Below are 23,183 nucleotides of genomic sequence, written 5' to 3' on the forward strand. Positions count from 1 at the left end.
AAGACATAAGGCTAAAAATAGTAACAAAAAAATATGACGTAATTATGATGTAATATGGGTGTGGTCTCACAGAGCAGGTCTTGATGTGAGAGTTGAGGTCACACTGAGTAGACACACGAGTGAGGACAGTGAGATCAGCAATAGGAGACATCACTTTAAGGATACAAAAAATAATTTTATTACTAGTGCAAATTATCGTGTTTTTTAACTTACAATTTCCAAATATGCAAGAAGACAGGATGGCCGCAGCAGCTTGTACTTGAATGTCAGGATCATCAGTCAGATGACAGACTGTTGGAATAACCAGTGGGAACAATATTCCCATTGTGCCAAATGCCTAAAATTAGAAAAGAAATAATATTGAAATATTACTTTAATTAGAGAGTGATCAACGTACTGATCCAGTGCAGTAGGCCATGAAGTATCCAATGATGGTTGTTATCACTGGAACATAATCAGCAGAAATATTACCAGAACGGAGTACCTGAGCAATGAAATTACTAGTCTGAGTCTCCTATTAGAGGAAGGAAAAGACAAATTAATAATGCAACAGAAATGAATAATCATCCACTCTTGATACTATTAAAGCATTTACTGTGAATGACATTAACAAATCAAACAAACATGACAATAAATTCTAATGAAAGTGAATGCGGCTATGGATGAGCTAATATTATAATAACATACAGTAATGACACTGCCTAGTGCCCAAGCAAGAACAAGGATAAACAACGGCTCAATGACATCCTTCACTCCTTCAATCCAAGAGGTCATCACTTCAGAGAATGAGAGTATCTTCTGGACCATTAACATAACAGAGAGGATAAGAGTAGCCAGACAAACGCTCCATATGACAGCAGCCATGGCATCAGCATTACCAAATATATTAGTAATAGACACTGATATCCTAGCATTAGAGAAACATGAATGCAAGTACATGTATAATAGTATTAATAATTGATGTACATGTATATAAAATCAAAGCACGGTAATCTGGGCTTAAGCACAAGTATAAGTACTGAAATGTGTTTTGAGTGCCAATTAGATTGTGCTTATACTGGTAGTTTAAACACAAGTACACAAGCACTTCATGAAATGCTAAGTACTGATTTATGTGCTAGTGCTTGAAACTTAAAGCACATTAGTAAATCTGAGAAAGTATTTAAGTATAAGTACATGTACAAAGTACAGACATATTTTTTAAAAGGTTCTTGCAAGCAGCACTAGAAACTGTGCTTATTTGTGCTTTGGGTCAAGCACCAAATGCTTTGACCCATGCCTGGTACATGAAATAAGCAATAGAGATAAAATGATGTACATGTACATGTAAATTACTAAGCAATATACAGAACTACAGTAATGAGGTGAGAGAAAAAAGGAGAGAGAAAGAGGTGACATATGTGTTGAAAGTGGTGGTGTGGCTACCTTTCATTGCTATCATCTTTGTTGTTTTCTCTGATGAACCACCAACCGTCCAATATCATACCAGAAAATGTTAGAACGATTACAATAACAAAAGGAATGATAGCATTAAACCTTAAGAAACAAAATAATAAATTAATTTATATTTTACACATTCATTATGTCATTCTTCATTCCCAATCTATCTCACCCACTCAATCTTTCCTTATTCTTTTTCTCTCCCTCTCTCTTCCTCGCTCCCCATCTCCTTCCCTTCCTTTATTCCTTTTTCCACTCTCATCCTCCCTCCTCCCTCCCTTCCCCTTTGTCTTATTCCCATCTTCTCTTTTTTCTTTCTCTCTCTATTACCATCTGTGAGGTACTCCACGTTTAGGAGACAAGGGTCCTACAAATTAACATAAAAATAAAATCCATCCCACTCCTCCTCCATACCTTCACTAGTGTCCTCCAAGTCATCATTATTAGATATATCTGAGGAGCAATGAAGCTCCTGCCTATCACCCCTGGCTTCTCTTTCAGTTAAAGGAGGAGAAACAGAAGGCCGTGAAACTGGAACTGGTGGAGGAATGGCTTGAGTTGATCTGTGAAGTTCTTTATAACTTTCTCTCTCAGAAGTGAGCATACAAGCAAAGTCACGGTTTAGTATACAGACAAGGATGACGCAAAAGAGCATCAGTATTGGTAGGAACCTGTATGCTGTTTGATATGAATAAAAATAACAAAATTAACTTAAGAGTTTAGGCATACATGGTACATAAACATGTACATGTATGACTCACATAGGGCTGTACAAAATAATCAGGATACTATTTATTGAAAAACAATTTTATGGAATAAAAATTTATTTAAATGATATAAAACAGCATCTTAACAACAAAACGTGCTCTATTATAGTGTAATTATTTGTATGAATCAAATTCATTTTTTTCAAAATTCAATATCAAGCTGTTTTGTGAAAAAACAAAAACTTTTTAATTTTTGTAGCTATACCGTATAGCGGAAAATTTTTAGTGGCCCAAAAAATTCAAGGATCCATTCAAAAATCAATTTCGTGGCTTCAATTTTCGTGGTTTTCTATTTTTCAGCCATCTTAAATCGTAGTGAATCAATTTTTGTGGATTTTGAAAAAATGCAAAATCCACAAAAATTTTGGGCCACGAAAATTTTCCGCTATACAATAATTTATTTCATGTGAAATTAATTTTCATGAGGTTCAAATCCACTAAAATCAATTTTTACTAAATTTTATGAATGTCATTAAATGACAAAAGTTTAGTAAATCACAAAAATTAATTTTAACAGTAGTTATTTAAACATTGAAAATTGAGGCCACAAAATAAATCAGCTACATACAGTACCTTAATATTATATACCCTTACACTCATAATTATATCAACAAAGACACAATTATTAAATTTTGTTGCATAATAGTACTGTGTCATTTAATTAAGAAGTACATGTACATCAGCTCTTTTTTGAGCTAATTCCAAAATTTCTCATTTTCAAGAAAGTATTGACTATCATGTCTTCATTCAAAAAATGGCCTGAAATTACACCCTATTTTTATTACATTTTGTACATGTAGTTCTTTTACTAAAAATGTTAAATTATTCCAACTAAAAATTTTAAAGCTAACCTTGTCTCAGATACCATATATCAGTTTATTTTTGCGGTAGAAAATTTTCACAAATCTTGCATTTCTAAGATTTCGCAGAATCAATTTTCACAAATGGTTTGCAGTGCAAATGTAGAATTTCAAAAAAAATTTCACAAAGGAGCAAGAAACCCTAAAATTTGCAAAAATATTTCACCGCAAAAATAAACCGGTATACAGAACTCTTTCTTTCCTTCCTGTCGATGTAGCAATGTATGTATAATTGCTATACATGCAGTATCATGTTCTATCATAATCATGATTTAGTAATTCACCCAAAAAATCAGTAAAATATACATGTATGCCACTTCTGATTCTTATATTCAAATAATCGATATTATAATTCATGTACAACAATGGTTTCCCAGCAAGTATACCACATGTAAGTGAACTGTAGCATGCTGCACTACAATACAGTACATGGCAATTGGAGCAACTTTAAAAATTTATTTTAAAATAAATTTTGCTTGGAATCAGTTAAAAATTCAAAACATAACATATGGACAAGTACCGTAAATCCTCAAATAAAAGCCCAGGCATCTAATTTCATAAAATGACATTTGGACCTCGAAAAAAAGTGATAAAAATTGAGCCAACAGTGGGATTATAACTCAGGACCTCACACAAGTAATTTCAGGGTATAACCAAGTATTTACAAGGCAACAGTGACATTTGTAGGCTACATTTGCGTATTTATACTTCTATTTTATTCCTAACAAGGCGTTTATTTGTACCCTGCTTTTATTTGAGAATTTACAATATATGCATCAGAAAAAATAATTAAAAAAAATTTCTCATAGCCATTTAATAAATTTTGACCAAAGTCCCTGTTATAGTAAAGGGGGTGTTTGGCCCAAGTTTTAATATTCAAAATTCATAAAAGATATATTTATATCAGCTCAAATTTGAAACATAACATAAGGACATATATATGCATTAGAAAAAAATTTAAATGGAGATTTCTCTCCTACCCATTTTTGACAAAAATTTGACCAAATTCCCTGTACTATGGTACAGGTTTTTTCGCCAGATTTATGACCAACTTTTAAAATTAAAAAAAACCAAACTTTAATTGGAGTCAGCTTAACTTTCTACACAAATAAGAACGTGTATAATTAGATGTATGTATCAAAAAATTATAAAAAGGAGCACTCTCTTCTTGTGATTTTGTCAAAATATGCTGTGCTATAGCACAGGGTCTTTGGCCCAAATTTGAGCAACTAGACAATCTACTGGCAAGAAGTCACATGAGCACTACACCTTGAATACAACACTAACAGCTCAGCACATCCGCTACATGCCAAAATTTAAGTAGATGTACATGTACAAACATGTAGTTATTACTATTTTACATGTAGGAGCAGTGAATTCCATAAATATACAGCAGGTGTACTATTTTCAAGCAACTCCTTTAAACTTTCAGGCTACATCACTCGTGGAGTATTTACTACATGTACTATACGTGTACATTACTAATGGGGAATTTTTTATCTACTTGTATACTATCTGTTTACATGTACTTATGTGCATATATATTTACGTAGTGAGCGTGATACGATTTCAAATGGAGAATACTTGTTGGGTGTAACAGAAACACAGTTGTCGAAACCAGAGCTAACATACCCCAACTGAGCACCAATCCAACTGAAGAGAGAGAGAGAGAGAAAGAGAGAAAGAGAGAGAGAGAGAGAGAGAAAGAGAGAGAGAGAGAGAGAGAGAGAGAGAGAGAGAGAGAGAGAGAGAGAGAGAGATAAATGAGATTCAATAGAGTACAGTGTACCTTGATATTGGTATGAAGCTAGCCATTGTTGGTGCCATACTTTGAATAATGAATGCAAACTTATCCTTACTGACACCAGAGCTTGCCATAACCTGTATAAAAAAAGATCTTATTAAGATACAATAATCCATAACTACATGCATCTATGTACAGTGAGATCTCCTTAACAAAAACCTCTATGCATTGATAAATTTAATGTACCAACCACCAACTTACATGTACATGTACATGTAATTCCCTTTCAACTACAAAACACTTCTTTAATGAAAAATTCCATGCAAAAGATCAGTGTCCCAAAAGTTTTGTTAACTTACAGTTCTCATGCTGGTTCCCACAACTAATATACTTGTGTAGTCATCAAAGAATATTAGAAGACACACACAGAAACAAATAATGGAAGCCCTACAAGACAAATGAAAGAAAGAAAAGAGAGAGAGGGAGAGGAGTGGTAGATGAAGGAGTGAGACGGATGTTATGAAATGCTTCAGTTCACCTTCGATTAGTTTTGGCAAAGCGCCTGAATATGTTAGCTAATCCCAAGCCACCACCCGATCTCTACAAAGGATAAGGAATCATTATCACACGATAATCATAAGTGCACTACCAACCTGTACTAGGCCAATTAGACCACCAAGGAAAAAAGTGCCAATAATAATCTGAAAAAAATGTAATAATATTTACCTTTCTCTCTTAATTCTCTCTTCCTAAGTTCCTCTCTCACTCCCCTCTCCCTCTCTCTCTTTCCCTTTCCTTCTCTCTCTGTCTCTCTTCTCCTCCCTCTCTCTTTCCCCCTCCCTCTCTCTTTCCCCCTCCCTCTCTCTCTTCCCTTTCCCCTTCTCCTTCCACACACTCACCTCAGCATGGTCAAAGTCTCCCATTGAGCTAACAATGTAATAATCTAAAACAAATTAATTATTCATAAAATTATTATCATTAAATAATACCAAGAGTCCTGAGAAGAGCTGCAAAGACATTATATTGACGTGCTGTTTGAAAGAGAGAGAGAGAAAAGGGAGAGAGGGAGAAAGAGGGAGGGAGAGGGGCAAAGCAAGTGGTTTAATGCAACAAGTTTACTTACCAAGACAAGCAGATAGCCATATTCCAATTAAAAGAGCCAACAGAACTTGCCTACATAAAAAGTATTGACTTATGAACTTTCATTATATATACATAATACCAATTACAATGCATGGATGCTTTAAGGTGTGAGAGTCCAAAGTTGACATTTTACTAAAATGTGCTTAGAAAAACCATTACAGTTTCTGATAATCCTTATTATGTGTAGAAGCTTTTTACGCAAGGTTTAATTTTTATTTTTATAATATTCTAAGCTTATAACGTACAGCTGACGACTCTATAATTTTTAATTTTTATCATGTTCATCTACACAGGTACAAAGTAGGTACAATTTGCACCTGCGAATGTCTAAACTACTGTTAACCGCAAACGCCTTAAAAATGTGGATACGTCATGGTACGTAATTTCACGTAATACCTTCCGCCTAAATGCCTCAAACTAGCAAGTACACATGTTAAAGGGTTTTTACCAAGTTAAAAGGATTTGTTAAAGTAATTTATGACTTGATGATTGGCTTAAATGAATTCAGCAAGGGCATGTGCTGAGCACATGCAACAGAGGAATAGCAGTAAACATGAGAGAGTACTAGTACTACATTATACTGTATATATTTATAGTCAAATATAATATCTAGTTACAATAATAACTGTCACATGAATGACCAATGTTATTTTTGTATCCCTCAGAAGCTCATAATGATTAGCATTGCCAATGAATATTCTCTCAAAGACATAAGACTGGTTTCTCTTTCATGTTTAGCTGGGATTTTCATTTTGTGAATATGACATTTATACTAACCTAAAAGCAATGGCAATGACTGCAGTTAATATTGGTGGCAGTATAGTCAACCAGCCTGGAATTGATAGGAGAGTCTAAGTGAAATAAGAAGAAATGTTATTAGTATCAGCCTTGGATGAGTAGAGTCAAGGAATGAATGTACATGTATTGTGTGTACCTGTGTATTGCTGCATAGTTCTGTTCCATCTTGATCAATCATTTTAACAGTGAGAGTATGATGGCCCTAAGAACAACATTAAGAAACACAAGAATTATGTAAATTTGAAGGAAAGAAAAACCAGATTATGCTGCCAAATGTCATTGAGCACTTGAAACAAAATGGTAAATTTTGTATTGGTGGTTTCTTCACAAAATGCCAGTATAATTCTTGCCCAAAAAATCATCTTATGCAAATACACTTTGAATTTATGTACAATACCCAATAACTACCAATACTTTAAGACTTTGGCAGAGTTAGAATTGCAAGTACTATACAACTTAGTTCACATACAGGGCCAGGTCAAACTTTATTATTATTATTATTATCACTAGTGTATGAGACAGTACACATGTGCTTGCAATTTGCATGCACAACTTATGATACGAATTTTTGTTTGTTACCATATGAAGTGTCTCATTTGCATCATCAAATGGAGCATCAGTAAATGTATGAGAGAGATCAGCCATTCCATTATCTTTAACAGTTGCGATACTGCCACTAAACAATAGGATACCTGCAAACATGCACAGGAGAGAGAGGAAGAAGGAGGTGTTAATGGTACACGTGTATATATTCGACCATACCATCGCTGTTGAGCATCGTAATGTTAATGTTTTCCGGTAGAGGAACACCAACATCTAAATAAGGAGGAAGATCCACAATAAACTGGAACTGTATACTACAAAAAGAATGATGTTAACATGGCTGCTTCTGGAAGGTTTTTTCCATACTTTGCAAGCAGGATTGAGGGATAGGTAACTTTAAAAGCTGAGGAACAATTTTGCTCCATGTCTCCGGACTGTCCTGTGATAGGAGAGACAAGGAAAAGAGCAAGAAGGAGAGAGACAAAGAGTGACATCTTTTACAATTTGCAGACAATGCCGCCAATTAAAAACCACGCCCACTAGTTATAAGAGTTAATTCATTGTTATGATGACCTACAATGAATTAATAAAAAATTATTGTTCTGAAGGAAATGATGCAATAGATTTCAGTCATAATGAATTCATAGACTCAATCTATTTTTAGCTGCCAATGCTGCATCTAGTCTATACTTAGACTCTTGTAAATTGTCCATAATAATTGAATCACTGGAATGTGCATAACTGTTGTTATTATAATTATAAACACAAGACAAAAATAATAAAATAAAATACACAAACGCAAAGTCGGGGATATGCAAAATAACAAAAATGATGATAATCATAACAATAATAATAATGAGGAACTGAATAAATCTGAGAAAAAATTATTGTTTAAATGCAAAAGGAAACAGTTAACAAGAGAAGGGGAAGATGGGACTGGAAAATAGTACAAATAACATTTAAATTTCACATGTGACTGTGTGTGTGGGATGGGGTGTGCACGTGTGTCTGTCTATACCAAACTAGCAAGATGATTGAAAAACAATTATTCCACTATAGGAAGATTACAAGTCGAATGATTATCACTACTTGACCCAAGAGGTGGTTGCCAATAGACCAGTAGCAGCAGGTTGTAAAGGATTAACGACGCAAGACCCTACGATTGGAACAGTGGGTCCAACCCAAGACCCACCCATACCCTGCGAGGCAATATAAGCCTGTAGGTCAGTCGGTGGGGCTAGGGTAAGGGGCATCCCTCCAGTTTGATGCCCTAATCCCTGGGGGACTAACCCAAGAACCTGAGAGGAAGGAGGCTGGACTAGTGGTAGCCCACTAACACAGAGTGGTTGCTGCTGATGGATATCTGGTAGAGTAATGAAATTAGCAGTTGTTGGAGTAGGGTGATGACCATAGCCATACACATGTAATAAGGCGTATTGTTGTTGTTGTTGCTGTAATTGTAGTAATTGTTGTTGTTGTTGTTGCATGTGATGGAGTGCTTGTTGGTCTATCCGTTGTTGGTGGATCTTTTGTTGCTCTATGTGTTGCTGGTGCTGTAGCTTCTGCTGCTCTTGTAATCTGAGTTGTTTTTGATGTTCCTGTATCCTCTTGGCTATGAAGACATGAGCGTTAGACCATTTGAAGTCTTTTGAAGTTGTTGACTATAAAGAGAGAAAGAGAGAAGGAGCAAAAGAGAGAGAGAGGAGGAAGAGAGAAGGAGAAGAGAGAGAAAGAGAGAGAAATAGGAGGAAAGTGAATAACAATATTGCAATGTACACTACTAGTGATAGATTACCAAGAATGAACAAAAGTACAAGTATATAGGAAATATCTACAGGTGACAGACAAACACGTCTCTTCCTCCAACTCTCCCCCTCTCTCTCATTAAATTACAATTCACACTCCATACCTTATTAGCTTGGCTTTGGGGCTGCTGTTGACTCACTGATGAATCTTCACTGACATTCTTACAATACAACACCTTCAAACAAAATAACAATCAATCATTAAAGAACAATAAGAGCATAGCAATATAAGTGCACTGAATACATATACAGTATTAAAACAATGCATACATTTATGTGTACTAACATAGGATTGAGATACCCCTACATGAATATGTATTGGGCCAGGTGATCGATCCAAGGGTGTGTGACTAACAGAACGTGTGGGTATAACAGACTATGTCAATTAATCCATATTACTATTGCATGCATAGACAATAGAAAAATGTGCACATGCAAAAATCCATAGCATGCCAGCTATTACAATATCATAAGCTAAAAGAATACAATTATAAGAATTGGATTAAATCAAGTCTCATTGGATGGGTAGTCTGTACGGCACCATGCTAATCAAATTAAAGACTCAAATGATGCCACCATTGGGCTGATGTCCAATACCCATTCACACTTGTAGGATTTACTCTCTCTCTCTCTTATCTCTCTGATTAACAATGGAGTATACACAATGTGTGATTATCTAGAAATGTATATTTGGGCATATCTAACTGATATAGCTCTCTCTCCTCCTCCATCCCTTCTCTCCCTTTTCTTTCTCCTTAACACTGCCTTCTCTCTCTCTCTCTTTCTCTCTTTCTCTCTCTCTCTCTCCCTCCTCTCTCTCTCTCTCCTCTCTCTCTCCCTCTCTCTCTCTCTCCCTCCCTCCCTCCCTCTCTCTCTCCCTCCCTCCCTCCCTCTCTCTCTTCTCAACACAATGCAATATAGCATGTTTTCTAACAGCAAACTAAAATAGAGTTACACTATTTGGTGCATAATTAGTACACAAAAGTCCTTTCAGTGCAGCCAGGGATAGTTAAACTATACAATAGTTAACAAAAGGAATCAGGTGGTAACAATGGCTCTATACTGTATGTGTAACAGTATTGTAAGATGTTTAAGTTACCTGTTTATTAGTTGTGTCTTGTTGCTGGACAAGTTGATACTGATGTGGCAATTGTAATACTATAATGAAAGAGGAAGAGAAAGGAAAAAGAGAAAGTGGGAGAGGAGAGAGAGAAGGAATGATTCATGATACGATAAAAACAATCAACAAACACTGAAATGTGTACACTCTCCCACTCTCACTCCTTAAAAAAGTAGCTATTATTATCTCTACTATCATTTTGAAAGCAAAAACAAGTCAATTATCAAGTGAATAGGAGCGAGTTTAAATCAAATAAGGTTTATGACATCTATTAATGATATAATAAAAATATATGAACGGCCAAATACATAACAATACATGTAATCCTCATTATACCTGTGTTATTATGAGGGAGGCCCATTGAAGCAGTAATGGGTACATGGACATACTGTGGAGCTGGTACAGCCATTACGTGTGAAGTACTGATCCCATTCATTGAAGAGGGCACAGGATGAGTCAATGTAGAAGAGGAATGGGAGGAGGGAGGGCTGGTCGTTGGTATGGTAGTCGTGACAGAGCGGTTTGAAGTATCATCTGATAGCCTGCTGTGTGACTCCTTATTTGGAGAAGAGAGGCCATGAGACTGTAGCTGCTGCTGCTGCTGCTGCTGTCTTCTCTTCTTACTTGATAACCGCCTGAGGGTAAAGAAGGAGGAGGAAAAAAAGAATAACAACATTACTATTACACAATGAAACAGTAGACTGTATTTTTATACACGTACATGTAGATAGTGCATTGACATACAAGATTATGTATACACTTAAATGGGTTTAAGAGTCTTACCTTTTAGCTATTAGGGATGTTGTAGTGAAGTCAGTATTAGCAATGATTGACTCTTTGGGTATCTCAGTGGGTAGAGGAGGAGGAGGAGAGGAGAGGATACAGGGAGGAGGAGGATGGTGAGGAATATGTGTAACAATGGTCTCCCAAGGACCGGACTTGGCTGGACATAATATGGCAGTCCTACCATTCAAGCCAGGAGCAGGCTGTGAGAGAGGAAGGGGGAGGAAGAGAAGAAGGGAGAAAAAGGGAGGGAGGGAAAAAGAGGGAGGGGAGAGAAAAGAAGGGAGAGAGAGGCAGGAGTGAGAAGAGAAAAAGGAAGAAAGAGATGAGATACAGTAAGTCAGTAAGTGAATTTTAAGCCATAAAACCTCATTAGTATCATAGTAAGTGACACAATTCCAATTACGCAAAACTACTCAAAGTCTAAGATTACATATAAAATAACCATCAGTATCAGTTTACTAGCTTAGCCCACACCAGAAAAATTATAAGGGCGCACACACAAAAACATAAAAGATACATTTTATGTATGAAACCATACGCTATTAGAATATATACAGAACATGTACATGCACAATATACATGTACATGTACACACATACATGTACACGTGTACAATTGTACCTCATATACCTATTTACGCAAGATGCACTAAAAAGTTTAAACTAATAATCTGATGCCATACTAATATCTCTCTTCAAAGAGTGTGTCTTGGCTTTGAGGCTATAGTTAAAATTGTGTTAATGGATACGTAGAGTTGTTAGGCAAAGGAGATTAACCCGTGTATAGCAGTAAATGGACCCTCTGGTATTTAGGAATGTAGCCACTCCTAATTACCTTAACTAAATGTTTATCGTCATGTGAAATTAAAAGTAAGAATTGATTGAGCAAGAATATCAATATAATTTACTCTATAAATTTAATCATACACATATTGTACGTAATAAGTCATTTAGTAGTACATCTATCGTATTACTTTAGATGGACTGTGTGTGTGTGTGTGATTTTTCCACTGTTTGTCGGTATTGGTAGGTAAACCAAGTCTATGTAAATTCAGACAGGTGTGAGTTTGATTTACTGTTTGCATGCCAGTCATTAGGAGGGTGTGCTGTTTTGCATGTAATTGCATAGATACAAAAAACTGGCAGAGTGGGAGTAGGAATGACTGTATTGTACTTTAAATAGCTGTTAATAGGTGCCCAAAGATATACAGTTGCACAAGACACATACCAACCACCCAACAAAGACAAAAACAGCTACTAATGTACACTGGAGTCATGGACTGACCTGTAGTGATGCTGGTATTAGGCCGTGTGTTGTCATTGTACAAGCAGTTAGATCCATCTAAAGAATGAGAGAGGGGGGGAGGGAGGGAGAGGGAGGGAGAGAGAGGGGAGGGAGGGAGAGGGAGAGACAGAGAGACAGAGAGAGGGAATTGGAAAGGAAGAAGGAAGGCAGAGATTACAAGGAAAGAGTAGTGATTTTACAGTCACAAAGTCTGAAAGTGCAAACAATTTCATATTCAATCAGTGACTTACTCCACAAGCCCCAGAAATACACTAAACCAATTAGGCTGGGCCTTGTAAGGCTGTACCTACACTAACACTATAGACTCTCCTATCTTCCCCTTAACAACAACACTAAAACCAATCAAACCACATAACACACATCATAAAACATGCACACACACACACACAACACTCATGTACATAACTCTAACATACGTGTACACACATGTCCCTACACTACACAGTAACACTCTTCGTTACTCGCATCATTTACTCTTTCAATTACTCTTTCAATTAAAACTACTCACATATACACATAGTACTATTATCAACTGTCATAAACATCTGTCTCCATACACAATACACTAATGGAATACACAATATACTATTGTAATGATCACTAAAGGCATTATTTGTACTATGGCATTGTTGTAATGTAGTGGTGATAGTGAATTAGTGTTTAATCTAATATGAGGAACACTGTATGGAATATGAACTTGTGTCCATTCAATCAAGTATTAATATTATTCTTACTATGATATTGATTACGCACATGTAGGCTGCCAACACCTCGAATAACAAGCATTGCAATAACATTTACGTAGATGTACATATTGAACAAAAAATTAATGATGATCAAATTCTATCACTTCTCTAATGTAGCTTTCAATGTCTTTAATCCTCATTTGTCATCCTCTCTCCTCTTTCCCCTCCTCCTTCCTCTTTCTCTCTCTGGGGGTCTTTGTTTAATATCTCTCTCACTTTCTCACACACACACACACACACACAGAGTGTCCCTTTGTCCATTCAGTTTCCCACTCTTCCTTTCTTAAACACTCTATGCCCACGTCTGCAAGGACAGTGCATGCAAAGGTCAAACACAATGTAATGACAGTCAAAACAAGATGGCAAAGAATTCATGGTAGTCACATTATGAATATAAACAATAAAACTCAATAATAAAGATATCTTATGAACCACCACACAAAGGCAACATTAATGATAAGCAATTGAATATCATTAAGGACAAGTATCAAATGAACAAGCATCTTTATGAATATAATAGTATACAGTATCAAATTTTATAGTTCTAACAGCAAATGTAGGTGGGTGTTCTTAAAGATATCATTAATGAGAGACACACATATGATTATATACATGTACATGTAGACCCAAAGCAACCACACACTCTCCAGGCCTTAAATATCATATAATATCTTTCCTTAATGTGTGGAGTGATGTGAGAGGCAGCCATAGAGAAATGTGCCCATGGGAAAGGGAGTGTGAGAGTGAGTGAATATTACACACCCAATGGTTACCCTGTACTAACACTGGTCACCTTCCATTAGGCTAGTATAACACGAATGTATAATAATGATAATAATGATATAAATGTAGTAACAAACCATTAGTCTACTGTCTACAAAGTAAAGATTTTTTTGAGAAGTTTAAAAATGAACAATTTGTACAATAATACTAAGGTCGTCAACTTTTCAATAATAATCAATAATAATAATAATAACAGTATAATGATGATAATAATAATGACAATATGCTGGAATGCAGTGTAAGACAACACAATTTACACATTTCAGTACAATCAAGAGTAAATAATTATCCACTCTTGGTATAATGCAGGTACATGTACATCTGCAGCAATACATGTATAAACATGTACATGTACATTTTCCACCCAGGGCACATTAAATAGAGTAACTACTGCATAAAATCAGATTATTTCACTGTGAGTCTCTTTGTTTTATCAGTTGATATTATTTTTAGAGACAATCATACTGTAATGACTCGTACCGTGACTGGACGCTCTTGCTATTTCTTTCCTGTTGCGACGTAGAGCTACCTCTCTTAACCTCTATCCTGTTACAGATATAGCAGTAAGGAGTAGCAGGAGAAATGCTGGCGAGTTTCGTCGTCGTCGTCGTCAACCCAAGTCAGTGACTCCGGTGTAGAGAGAGCTGCTGATTCACATAAAAATCGATCAATTTTCATTATGTATACTCGCGACTTCCGTATACTATCCGGAACTACTCCGTATACTAAGAAGTTTAATTTTCTTTTTATCATCAATTTTTACAAAGTAAAATAATTTATTTTGAAAATCATATCTAAGCTACAAATCGAAATAAAAGCAACAGCTAAGTGTTTAATCAGTACAGTAATAATAAAATTATTATAACAAAACAATAATAAAATCTACAGGCTATCATGAGAGACAAAATATTAAAACACAACAGTTATGCCTCTTATCTATTGGTAACTTTGAATTATTTGCCTATTTGCCAGGACCAGAAAGACTCTTGTCCATGAAACGTCTTTTAGTGAAGCAAATCCACCACTGAGAAGTGAGAAAGAGAGAGAGAGGGGGGGAGAAAAAGAGAGAGGGAGGGAGGAAAAGAGAGAGAGAGAGAACAAGAGAACACACAGCATCATCAACATATGTCAAAGTGAAACAAACACAAGGACAGAAATGCCATTGCTAATGGAATGCTACAACTCTGTCAAGAGACTATAGCCAAAGAGGCACTTTAATTCTCACATTAGCACAATCACTATTGTCTACCAGTCATACATATCCTGTTTACTCGTCTCCTTCTCTCCCTTTCCCTCTCTCTTTCTCTAGGGGCATTTTAAGTCATTACACACTAGCCCTAAACCCTTATGTACTCTTGACACTAGATTGATCTGGTAGACAAGTCATGAATGGTAACAGTCTGGCTTTCAATCAGCAATATATAATGTCCCCCACAAACACTAGACCTAATTATTCATACTACCAATGACTCGTGTGCCTCATATCTACTGCCTCCTCTCTCACTCTCTCTCTTTCCCTCTCTCTCCCCCTCTCTCCCTCCCTCCCTCTCTCTCTCTCTCCTACTTTGCTTGGCTTGTCTCCATCACCAAAAACCTTTTCCACAAGACGCTGGCCAAGCTCCTGCCTCATCTGAGTAAAGTACTGACGCATTTGATCTAAAATGATAGAAATGATACATAGAATGACTTTAGTACTTCCATTCCCTCTCTCCCTCTTACCAGCTTCAGCCCTCGAGGCTGGTTTAGACATGAAGCTATTAAGGGGGAAGTTGGGGTCACCAGGGATATCAAAGCTGCTGACTGCAAGAGTTGCCAGTGACTTCTGAGCCTCAACACGATTTGGGGCCTAAGAAATAAAATAGAATTATTTATTGTATGGTAGAGTGAACAAACTAACAATACAAAATTACTGTGAACAAATGTACCAATAAGTCACACAAGAAACATGAATGCGCGTATGTACATGTACAAGTATTTATGGGTGGCTTTTGTTCATGCGTACATGTACTTACTCTTTGTAGTTTCTTCAAGCATTCACTAATGTAGAGGGTTAAATATATCATCACTCTATCAGCTGTTCCCTATAAAACAACATAAACAAGCCAAAGTACACAGGCACGTAATGTCATGAAAGCAAAAGGACAACATGCAATATGTATACAAGAGATATGGTTGGCCTTAATGGAGCACAATAGAGTATTAGTTTCCATAAGTAGATCAATGCGTGTAATTGTAGAGTATAATGATATTGTAACAATATGCAATTATAGTACTCCTAATATCCTTCTATGTCATCTCCCATAGTCTCTCGTTGTAACCCCCACCCCCTCCCTCCCCCTCTCTATTTCCTAAACTTTTTCTAGGTGTGTACATATACATGTATATGTACATGTATATTTTGACTTGTTTCCTAGCATCTGTCTATATCTCCATCTGTCTTTCCCCACTTCTTCTTCCCACAATCTTCACCAAAAACAAACCAAGTCTAACAACACCAGCTGTCACACATCAAAAACCAATCGAATAAGAACTATCACAGTAATCATGCCCACACAGAAAGGAAAAATAGTCGATTATGCTATTACTCAAATTATAGAGAAAATGAAGCACACATGAATGCACAGGTGATTTTAACATTTTACCAAATGAGGAAACTGTAATAAGCATAGACATTATAATAATAATAACATATTGCTGTAATAATTAAAGACACTTTGAAATCTGACAACACAATTTTTCAGCCATCTGTATGCTGTCATTGCTACAAGCAAACACTTACCAAATGTATTTACATTTTACAAAACATACAAGATGGTCTATTGGTGGGAGCAAGAGTAGATAATAATTAGAGGAGAGTGTCCTACTGGCTATAAGGTCTGCTTCATCATGGCGTAGAATTGAAGAGTCACATTCAGGTTATTTCCGTATTTTCATTGAGTTTGAGTAGTTATTTTCAAATAACTACTCAAAAATACTGAAAATATCCTGAATGTGACTCTTCAATTCTACGCGGTGATGAAGCAGGGGGTATAGGCACAGTAGGACACTCTCCTCTAATTATTATCTACTCTTGGTGGGAGTAATATTAGCCGAATTTGCCTCTGGAAAAGAAACTGGCAGATTTTATATTGGCGATTATGTGCCACATGCCATTGAGCATGCTCAGATTAAAACAAAATGGCAGATTTTATATTGGCGATTTCTTGATAGAACCGCCAATCGCCTATATTAATTCCTCACCAATAAATCATCTTGTACGATATACACTGTACTACCATGCAATAACCCTTTAACACCAAAATTAATTTTGGAATAAAAATAATTTTCTGGTGGTACTAGTTTAGCAATGCATATCTCTCAAGATCTTGTCCTGTGAGACTTGAAACTTGCTAGCAGCCTTTATGGGATGTTTATCCTTAGACAGAATAAGTATTTAGTAAATGAAGCAGCATAAAGCAATGCAGCGTCTATTGTAAAGATACTCACCGCTTTATTTGACTACACGGACTTGGCGAAGGGAAAGAGTGAGTTCTATCATGTTAAGCAGGGCCTAGTATGCAGGATGTGAAAGAATGAAGAGGCAGAAGTCAGTGGAGAAGATGCTACGAGTAGAAACGCTACTGTGATTCATCGAGGAGGCATGGCTGCTAAGCCGTTGCTAGGCAAAATGTGGCCACATCCACCGCTTTTCTCCATTGAAATGTTAGGCAAAGCAGCTCTCTCGAGTCGCTCGCCTTTTCTGCTCAGTTCTAGAGGATTTCACAAGCCAAAAGTAAGTCTAAACATCCTATCTTTTGTTGTTCTGTCATTTTCTAGGTAACTTACCTCGGCTGCTGATCATTTTGAACAGTTAGGGTCGCGCTACTGGACTTTTCTACCTATATACCGTGTTTTTAGTCTTTGACAATGTTATATATGTTAGAGAGATGAAAGAAGAAGTTATTTAAGCTATCTAGAATGTTATATTGCCATGAATAAAAAAGAAAATAACAATTATACTACACCCCCTCATGTTATTGACGTACATGTATGTCTATCGGTGTTAAAGGGTTAATGCCATACATGTATGTGTACATTGTATACCAATAATGCCAAACATGAGAGAATTTTTTGAAATTTATCACGAGTGAATCAGTCAAAATATGTACCGTATAGTGGAAAATTTTCATGGCCCAAAAATTTCGCTGATCCATTCAAAATCAATTTCATAGCTTTCTTTTCATGGTTTTCTACTTTTCGGCCATCTTGAACCGTATTTGAATCGATTTTTGCAGATTTTATTTTCGTGAATTTAAAAAAAACGTGAAATCCATAAAATTTTTCCGCTATACGGTATTATGGTATGAAGTGTGAACCACTTACATGTACATACAATGTATATTTACATGTACATGTACATGTACATGTATGTGTACCTTTTAGAAACACAAAAATTTGCAAAAACAAAATCTTGACCAATTACTTGATACACAGTATGTATCCACTGCATAAACATGTAATGCTTAGTATAATTTTACTTGAGTAGATTACAACAAAATTATGAACACTACATAAGTTTTGGACAAAAACAATTAGCTATTACAGTATTATGTTTTTTGTTAAACGTATAAAATTTTGATGCAAATAAATTTAAACTCCACTATAGGTGCAACTTGAATCTATAACTCAACTGTATAATGAATCTTGAAATAATTCAAATCAAGACTCTATACACACATGTAATACAAAGCAGATACATTAATGATAGGAAGCAGTTTTAGTATTACCAAACATGGTTCTGCCTAAGAGGTGATCAGAGACTACAGTTATTCCTTTTAAATTTATATACATGTCTGAATATCATTTATTAGTAATTATATGGTTGTTCTAACTAATGAACTAGTTGTTTATATTTCGTTGATCCCAACCATCCCTCACCATCATAGACCATACATTATAGCACTTTACTTTAAAGAAGCAATACTTTTGCGTTTTCACAAATTAGCATGCAACCACAACATTAAAGCTCTGCTAAATATCTCAATTGCCAATAAAGGCGTGGCACTAACATAACAAATCCACAAAGTTATTTCTGCGAAAAATTCATTTTTATGAATCTGCAAGAGTTTTGCTCCTCAAAATAAAGTGTTATACATATATGATAACTTCAAAATCATATAAAACAAATTGATTAAGGAAAATTTCCTACTTTACTTGCCTACAGGCCCCACAATAAAGTGATAATTAATGTAAATTTTTCTAAAAAATGCAGAAAATTAATACCTTCACTTCGTACGATCTGAAGAAAACATTCGACTTGAAATAATACAAGGCCTCGTCAATGACATCTTGATCATCATCTGAAGGAATATGGGTGTGGTTATAAAAGGGGTGTGGCAAGTCTTACTTGATTTTGGTGCTGGGCCCTTGAAGGACGTCCTTAAGGGCAACAGGGCCAAGTTACCAATAGTACGGGCGTCATCAGAATTGAATGATGAGTGGTAAGACTGTACAAGATAATAAAGAATCTACAATGGAGTCACTTACTGTCATTTCTCTCTCTGTCGATCTTTAGGCTGAGTTGATTTAACGAGATCACGTGAGTTGTGGTCACGCCTACTAAGCCACACCTTCATTAAGATGGCGGCATGCAATGATGTGCTTTTTGTATTTTGGCATTAGATACTATTTAGAAAATGATCACCTTAAATAAATATCAAAAAAAAAACATAAAAATTATTAGTTTGGATATCAATTTATTAATACACAAATTGCAATATGCTAGCACTATTTCTTGGATCACACTCCTCACCCAGTGCCAATCTGTCCCTTACCATTGATAACAATGTATCGTAGTGGACCAGAGCAGCCAACACAACACAAACATGAAACAGCTGATGGCTGTGAGCCCAGACATCGAATTTACCAGGGAAGAACCTCTCTGGTACTCTCAGAACATATAAACTAGCACCTATGAGATAGAGGGACCCCATTAGTACCACACCCGTGATATAACCAGCATACGGCTTGATTAGTAAGCCACCACTTAATATTAATTCCAGACCTGGGACTACCGCATATAACCCAAAAGCAACAAACATTCCAAAACGAAGTGGACGGTATTTAGGTGTACTGAATTTGCTCCAGAGACTCACACAAATGCACGTGACACAGAGTGCTGCCAGGATTGCAGTGTGTATGTGCCTTGATAGCTGACGACAATAGAAGAAGTAGTAATAGCAAGGGATGCTAGAGCCAGTGATGAGGAAAGCTATTCCTGAGTAATCACAGCGGCTTAGAATGGAGTGAGCTGCCTGGGAGTGATTGCAAAGAGTGTGGAACACAGTCGAACAGAATAAACAAGTCATTGCTCCAAGGAAGAAGATGAAAATGACAACTTGTTCTTGCCATGGAAGGTCGCTAATGACAATGTTGCTTTCGAAAAGGAACGTGATATAATCACGAAAACAATAAACACTCAAAGTGAGAGAAACAAAGAAAACAAACCCAACGAGATGCGTCCATATATTCCATGTCTCGGTGTGCATACGGAATATGCTCTTAATGCAGCCACGTATTGAGTACATCGGTGGACGATGATGGTAATGAAGGAATTCATTGTCCCGTAGCCATTCTGGGAGTGAATCAAATGAGACAGCATTCCAAGCACGACTGGCAATCTTCTCAATGTGTGAGATACCAGAGGCCACTAGAGAGGAAGAGGAGGAAGACAGGAGATCCTCCATAGTTACCTCAGACTGAGCCCCAGATTGAGGAGTCTTTCTCTTTCTCCTTCTTTTCTTTATGCTGCCCTTTGTTTCCGACATTTATGAGAAGACGAGTGGCACTGTAAGCATTTGGAGAAACTATTATTATACCCGGTTTACATGCCTTTGAGAACTGAGGAATGCATCAATGATCAATGCAATCCCTCATGCTAGAATCATGGCTCAAATCAATGGCCTGATCACTAAAAGGTGGAGCTGGTCGGTCGGTCGGTCATAATGAACAACGCGCGGGATCGCGCGCGAAAAATTAGCCACGCCCATGGGCACAAACCACACCTACTTTGTCACCATATCGCTTCGTCCATAGTATATGATCCATCGGACCATTGGACACAAGATATGTCTCCACAAAAGCATGCACGATATGAGCTGTGACTATTTCTGATGACATAATAAAAAGTCTCATCAAAGTTCCCCCCTCTCTCTCTCTCGCTGAGGCTAGCTGCTAGACTAGTCTATACTGTATCGTTTGAATAGTCTCGCTGTTGACACCAGAAACGGTACAAACAAACCAAGAAAGGAAGAGACTCTGATCATGGACGCTACACGTAAGAGAGAAGCTGTATCCACTTCTCCAAGCCCGTCTTGCTCGTCTGGACTCAACAGTGTTGTCCCAGGGGTCACTGGAGTCTCAAAGAATTGGAAATCAGTTTCATTCGAGTCTCTCCCACTCTGGCTGAGGGACAATGAATTCCTCCTCACTAGTCACAGACCTCCTATGGGATCCATCTTTCATTGCATTAAAACAATATTTGCCATACACACGCAGACGTGGAACATATGGACCCATCTCCTTGGTTTCTTACTATTCCTTGGCCTCACTATGAGTGTGTTCCTATTCCGTGACAATATTACTCACCTTTTTGAGGAGAACGTTACCATAAGTGAACTCCCACTCCACGAGCAAGCCATCGTCTCATTATTCTTCATAGCAGCCATGATATGCCTCTTCTGCTCTACCACCTACCACACTCTGTCTAATCACTCCGAATGGTATTACACTTTCTTCTGTCAGTTGGATTACGCCGGCATTGCTTTACTAATAGCGGGCTCTAACATCCCAGCATATTACTACTCCTTTTATTGTCGCCCAATATCAAGGACCTTTCACATAGTGATGATAGCCATCTTGTGTGCTGCCTGCATTACCTTCAGCCTGTGTAAGGTTTTTCACAAGCACTCTCACAGACTCCTACGTTTCATAGTCTTCGCTTCGTTTGGGTTCTATGGAGGAGTACCAACACTTCAACTTTTCGTTGAGAAAGGCCCAGTAGAGCCGTACTGGTCGTACCTGCTAGGGCTAGGACTAATGGCGGCACTTTATACGGGCGGAGCAATCCTGTATGTAACACGAATACCAGAGAGGTTGTATCCTGGACTTTTCGATGTATATGCACACAGTCATCAGCTGTTTCACATTTGCGTTATCCTGGCAGCCCTTGTTCACTATTATAATTTAATCAATATGATCAAGAATCGGTTCCTACTGGACGACTGCGTAAGTGTACTCTAATCCTGTTGATTTTTTAATTCTTTTTTTTGTGTCTCCGAAAATCAAGAATTACAGCAACTTATTTGCACAACAGTGTTATTATTATTATTGTAAATTCACATTCACTACCCGTAATAACAATACACTTAGCACAAATATTTAAGTCACACGCAAACAGACACTCTATTCTCGTCCTATATTTCTTGCACTCATACATTTTTATTATCAAAAAGATTAGCAGAAAAATGCTATAATTTTTATAGTGTAAAGTAAATTGAAAAGAATTCTAGCAGATTCAATTCTTGTAGTCGCATCCCACCAGCATTGTTACACAATGAACAAAGAACTGGAGACACTATTCATTGATAAAGCTGCTATTAATAACAAGATACTGTCTACATGCATTCAACAATACATCAATCGATTCCACATGTATCCAAATTTGTAACAGATAAAAAGACAGCCTGTGATATCACTGTGTGTTGGCTAGCTGAGAAGCTTTATTACAATCTAGCCACAATCTCACCACTCAGTCATAAAAGTCCTCTTAAATCAAACTTCACATGAACAAACTCATTTATAAAAATAAAATTAATATCAATAATAATAATAATAATAATAATAAAATGTTATTTTTACCTAGAAAATTATATAATAGTACCCTACAGTTCATGACCACACATCCTGAAGGTAGCGCCCTCTCTTCTGAAGCTTCTTAATGTATTCAGTAGCCTCTGTCTCTGTCTTTCCTCCGTGTTCCTTTATTATTGACAACAGTGTGTTCTGTACATCACGTGCCATATTACGAGCATCACTAAGAGAAGAAAGAGAGAGAAAAAGAATTGTAAGAGAGAGAGAGAGAGAAATAAAGAAATACATTTATACATGTACATAAAGAGAATGGCAAGAGATGACATGCACATCATGTGTGCAATAGAATTTTAATATAATGGTAACAGAAGTGGCATCAATATTTAATTAATAGAGTAGTAAGAGGGAAATTAGAGAAGATGAAAGAGCTCTTACCCACACACATAAAAGAAACCTTGACCCTCAATAAGTTCCCAAACTTCTTTCCCTTTCT

At 36.6% G+C, this 23,183-nt stretch overlaps 5 protein-coding genes and 1 pseudogene across 5 annotated transcripts in view; 1 reads left to right on the forward strand and 5 right to left on the reverse strand.

Annotated features, from left to right (window-relative positions):
- The window catches only part of LOC100633882 (uncharacterized protein HI_1586-like), an 8,936-nt gene extending 1,106 nt beyond the window's left edge, over window positions 1-7,830 (reverse strand). The window contains exons 1-21 of the mRNA XM_019993080.1: window positions 7,662-7,830; window positions 7,515-7,609; window positions 7,332-7,444; window positions 6,889-6,954; window positions 6,732-6,805; window positions 5,935-5,984; window positions 5,801-5,842; window positions 5,711-5,754; window positions 5,465-5,512; window positions 5,350-5,411; window positions 5,171-5,258; window positions 4,857-4,948; window positions 4,617-4,720; window positions 1,855-2,118; window positions 1,771-1,807; window positions 1,426-1,536; window positions 688-907; window positions 398-514; window positions 214-337; window positions 71-153; window positions 6-11 (exon numbers count right to left, since the gene is read on the reverse strand). Of these exons, the coding sequence (XP_019848639.1) occupies window positions 6-11; window positions 71-153; window positions 214-337; window positions 398-514; window positions 688-907; window positions 1,426-1,536; window positions 1,771-1,807; window positions 1,855-2,118; window positions 4,617-4,720; window positions 4,857-4,948; window positions 5,171-5,258; window positions 5,350-5,411; window positions 5,465-5,512; window positions 5,711-5,754; window positions 5,801-5,842; window positions 5,935-5,984; window positions 6,732-6,805; window positions 6,889-6,954; window positions 7,332-7,444; window positions 7,515-7,609; window positions 7,662-7,789 (1,968 nt within the window). The 5' untranslated portion in view covers window positions 7,790-7,830. The remainder of the gene's footprint in view (window positions 1-5; window positions 12-70; window positions 154-213; window positions 338-397; window positions 515-687; window positions 908-1,425; window positions 1,537-1,770; window positions 1,808-1,854; window positions 2,119-4,616; window positions 4,721-4,856; window positions 4,949-5,170; window positions 5,259-5,349; window positions 5,412-5,464; window positions 5,513-5,710; window positions 5,755-5,800; window positions 5,843-5,934; window positions 5,985-6,731; window positions 6,806-6,888; window positions 6,955-7,331; window positions 7,445-7,514; window positions 7,610-7,661) is intronic.
- A 283-nt stretch (window positions 7,831-8,113) lies between these two features.
- Window positions 8,114-14,494, reverse strand: LOC109580216 (ras-interacting protein RIP3-like). The gene is made up of 7 exons (XM_019993148.1): window positions 14,321-14,494; window positions 12,291-12,347; window positions 11,004-11,206; window positions 10,557-10,855; window positions 10,200-10,258; window positions 9,205-9,276; window positions 8,114-8,956 (listed from the first exon to the last, which is right to left on the reverse strand). Exons 2-7 carry the CDS (start codon window positions 12,345-12,347, stop codon window positions 8,381-8,383), a joined length of 1,266 nt encoding a protein of 421 aa, XP_019848707.1. The 5' UTR covers window positions 14,321-14,494; the 3' UTR covers window positions 8,114-8,380.
- A 102-nt stretch (window positions 14,495-14,596) lies between these two features.
- On the reverse strand, window positions 14,597-19,448 carry LOC100637197 (actin-related protein 2/3 complex subunit 3-like). The gene is made up of 7 exons (XM_003384013.3): window positions 19,367-19,448; window positions 19,227-19,326; window positions 19,103-19,179; window positions 15,853-15,921; window positions 15,560-15,686; window positions 15,405-15,496; window positions 14,597-14,864 (listed from the first exon to the last, which is right to left on the reverse strand). Exons 1-7 carry the CDS (start codon window positions 19,370-19,372, stop codon window positions 14,802-14,804), a joined length of 534 nt encoding a protein of 177 aa, XP_003384061.1. The 5' UTR covers window positions 19,373-19,448; the 3' UTR covers window positions 14,597-14,801.
- Window positions 19,449-19,502: 54 nt separating this feature from the next.
- Window positions 19,503-20,762, reverse strand: LOC100634009 (adiponectin receptor protein 2-like). The gene has a single exon (XM_003384071.2). It carries the CDS (start codon window positions 20,644-20,646, stop codon window positions 19,579-19,581), a length of 1,068 nt encoding a protein of 355 aa, XP_003384119.1. The 5' UTR covers window positions 20,647-20,762; the 3' UTR covers window positions 19,503-19,578.
- Window positions 20,763-20,899: 137 nt separating this feature from the next.
- LOC100634136 (adiponectin receptor protein 2 pseudogene) lies at window positions 20,900-22,398 on the forward strand (annotated as a pseudogene).
- Window positions 22,399-22,641: 243 nt separating this feature from the next.
- Window positions 22,642-23,183, reverse strand: part of LOC100634262 (NADPH--cytochrome P450 reductase-like) — a 19,658-nt gene continuing 19,116 nt past the window's right edge. The window contains exons 9-10 of the mRNA XM_019993081.1: window positions 23,126-23,181; window positions 22,642-22,913 (exon numbers count right to left, since the gene is read on the reverse strand). Coding sequence (XP_019848640.1) covers window positions 22,769-22,913; window positions 23,126-23,181 — 201 coding nt within the window. The 3' untranslated portion in view covers window positions 22,642-22,768. The remainder of the gene's footprint in view (window positions 22,914-23,125; window positions 23,182-23,183) is intronic.

Source organism: Amphimedon queenslandica, unplaced genomic scaffold (genome assembly GCF_000090795.2).
Source record: "Amphimedon queenslandica unplaced genomic scaffold, v1.1 AMPQUscaffold_13501, whole genome shotgun sequence".
Lineage (NCBI taxonomy): Eukaryota > Metazoa > Porifera > Demospongiae > Haplosclerida > Niphatidae > Amphimedon > Amphimedon queenslandica.

What these genes read in the sequence shown, in the direction of transcription:
- LOC100634009 (XM_003384071.2), bottom strand. Translation starts at nt 20,646, where the DNA reads ATGTCGGAAACAAAGGGCAGCATAAAGAAAAGAAGGAGAAAGAGAAAG.
- LOC109580216 (XM_019993148.1), bottom strand. Translation starts at nt 12,347, where the DNA reads ATGGATCTAACTGCTTGTACAATGACAACACACGGCCTAATACCAGCA. An exon ending in TAATACCAGCATCACTACAG is followed by an intron (nt 11,207 to 12,290) that starts GTCAGTCCATGA and finishes CCTCTCTCACAG; the next exon opens with CCTGCTCCTGGCTTGAATGG. An exon ending in CCTCCCTCATAATAACACAG is followed by an intron (nt 10,259 to 10,556) that starts GTATAATGAGGA and finishes CTTTCATTATAG; the next exon opens with TATTACAATTGCCACATCAG.
- LOC100637197 (XM_003384013.3), bottom strand. An exon ending in GGGCCCAGCACCAAAATCAA is followed by an intron (nt 19,180 to 19,226) that starts GTAAGACTTGCC and finishes ATATTCCTTCAG; the next exon opens with ATGATGATCAAGATGTCATT. An exon ending in AGCCTCGAGGGCTGAAGCTG is followed by an intron (nt 15,497 to 15,559) that starts GTAAGAGGGAGA and finishes CTATCATTTTAG; the next exon opens with ATCAAATGCGTCAGTACTTT.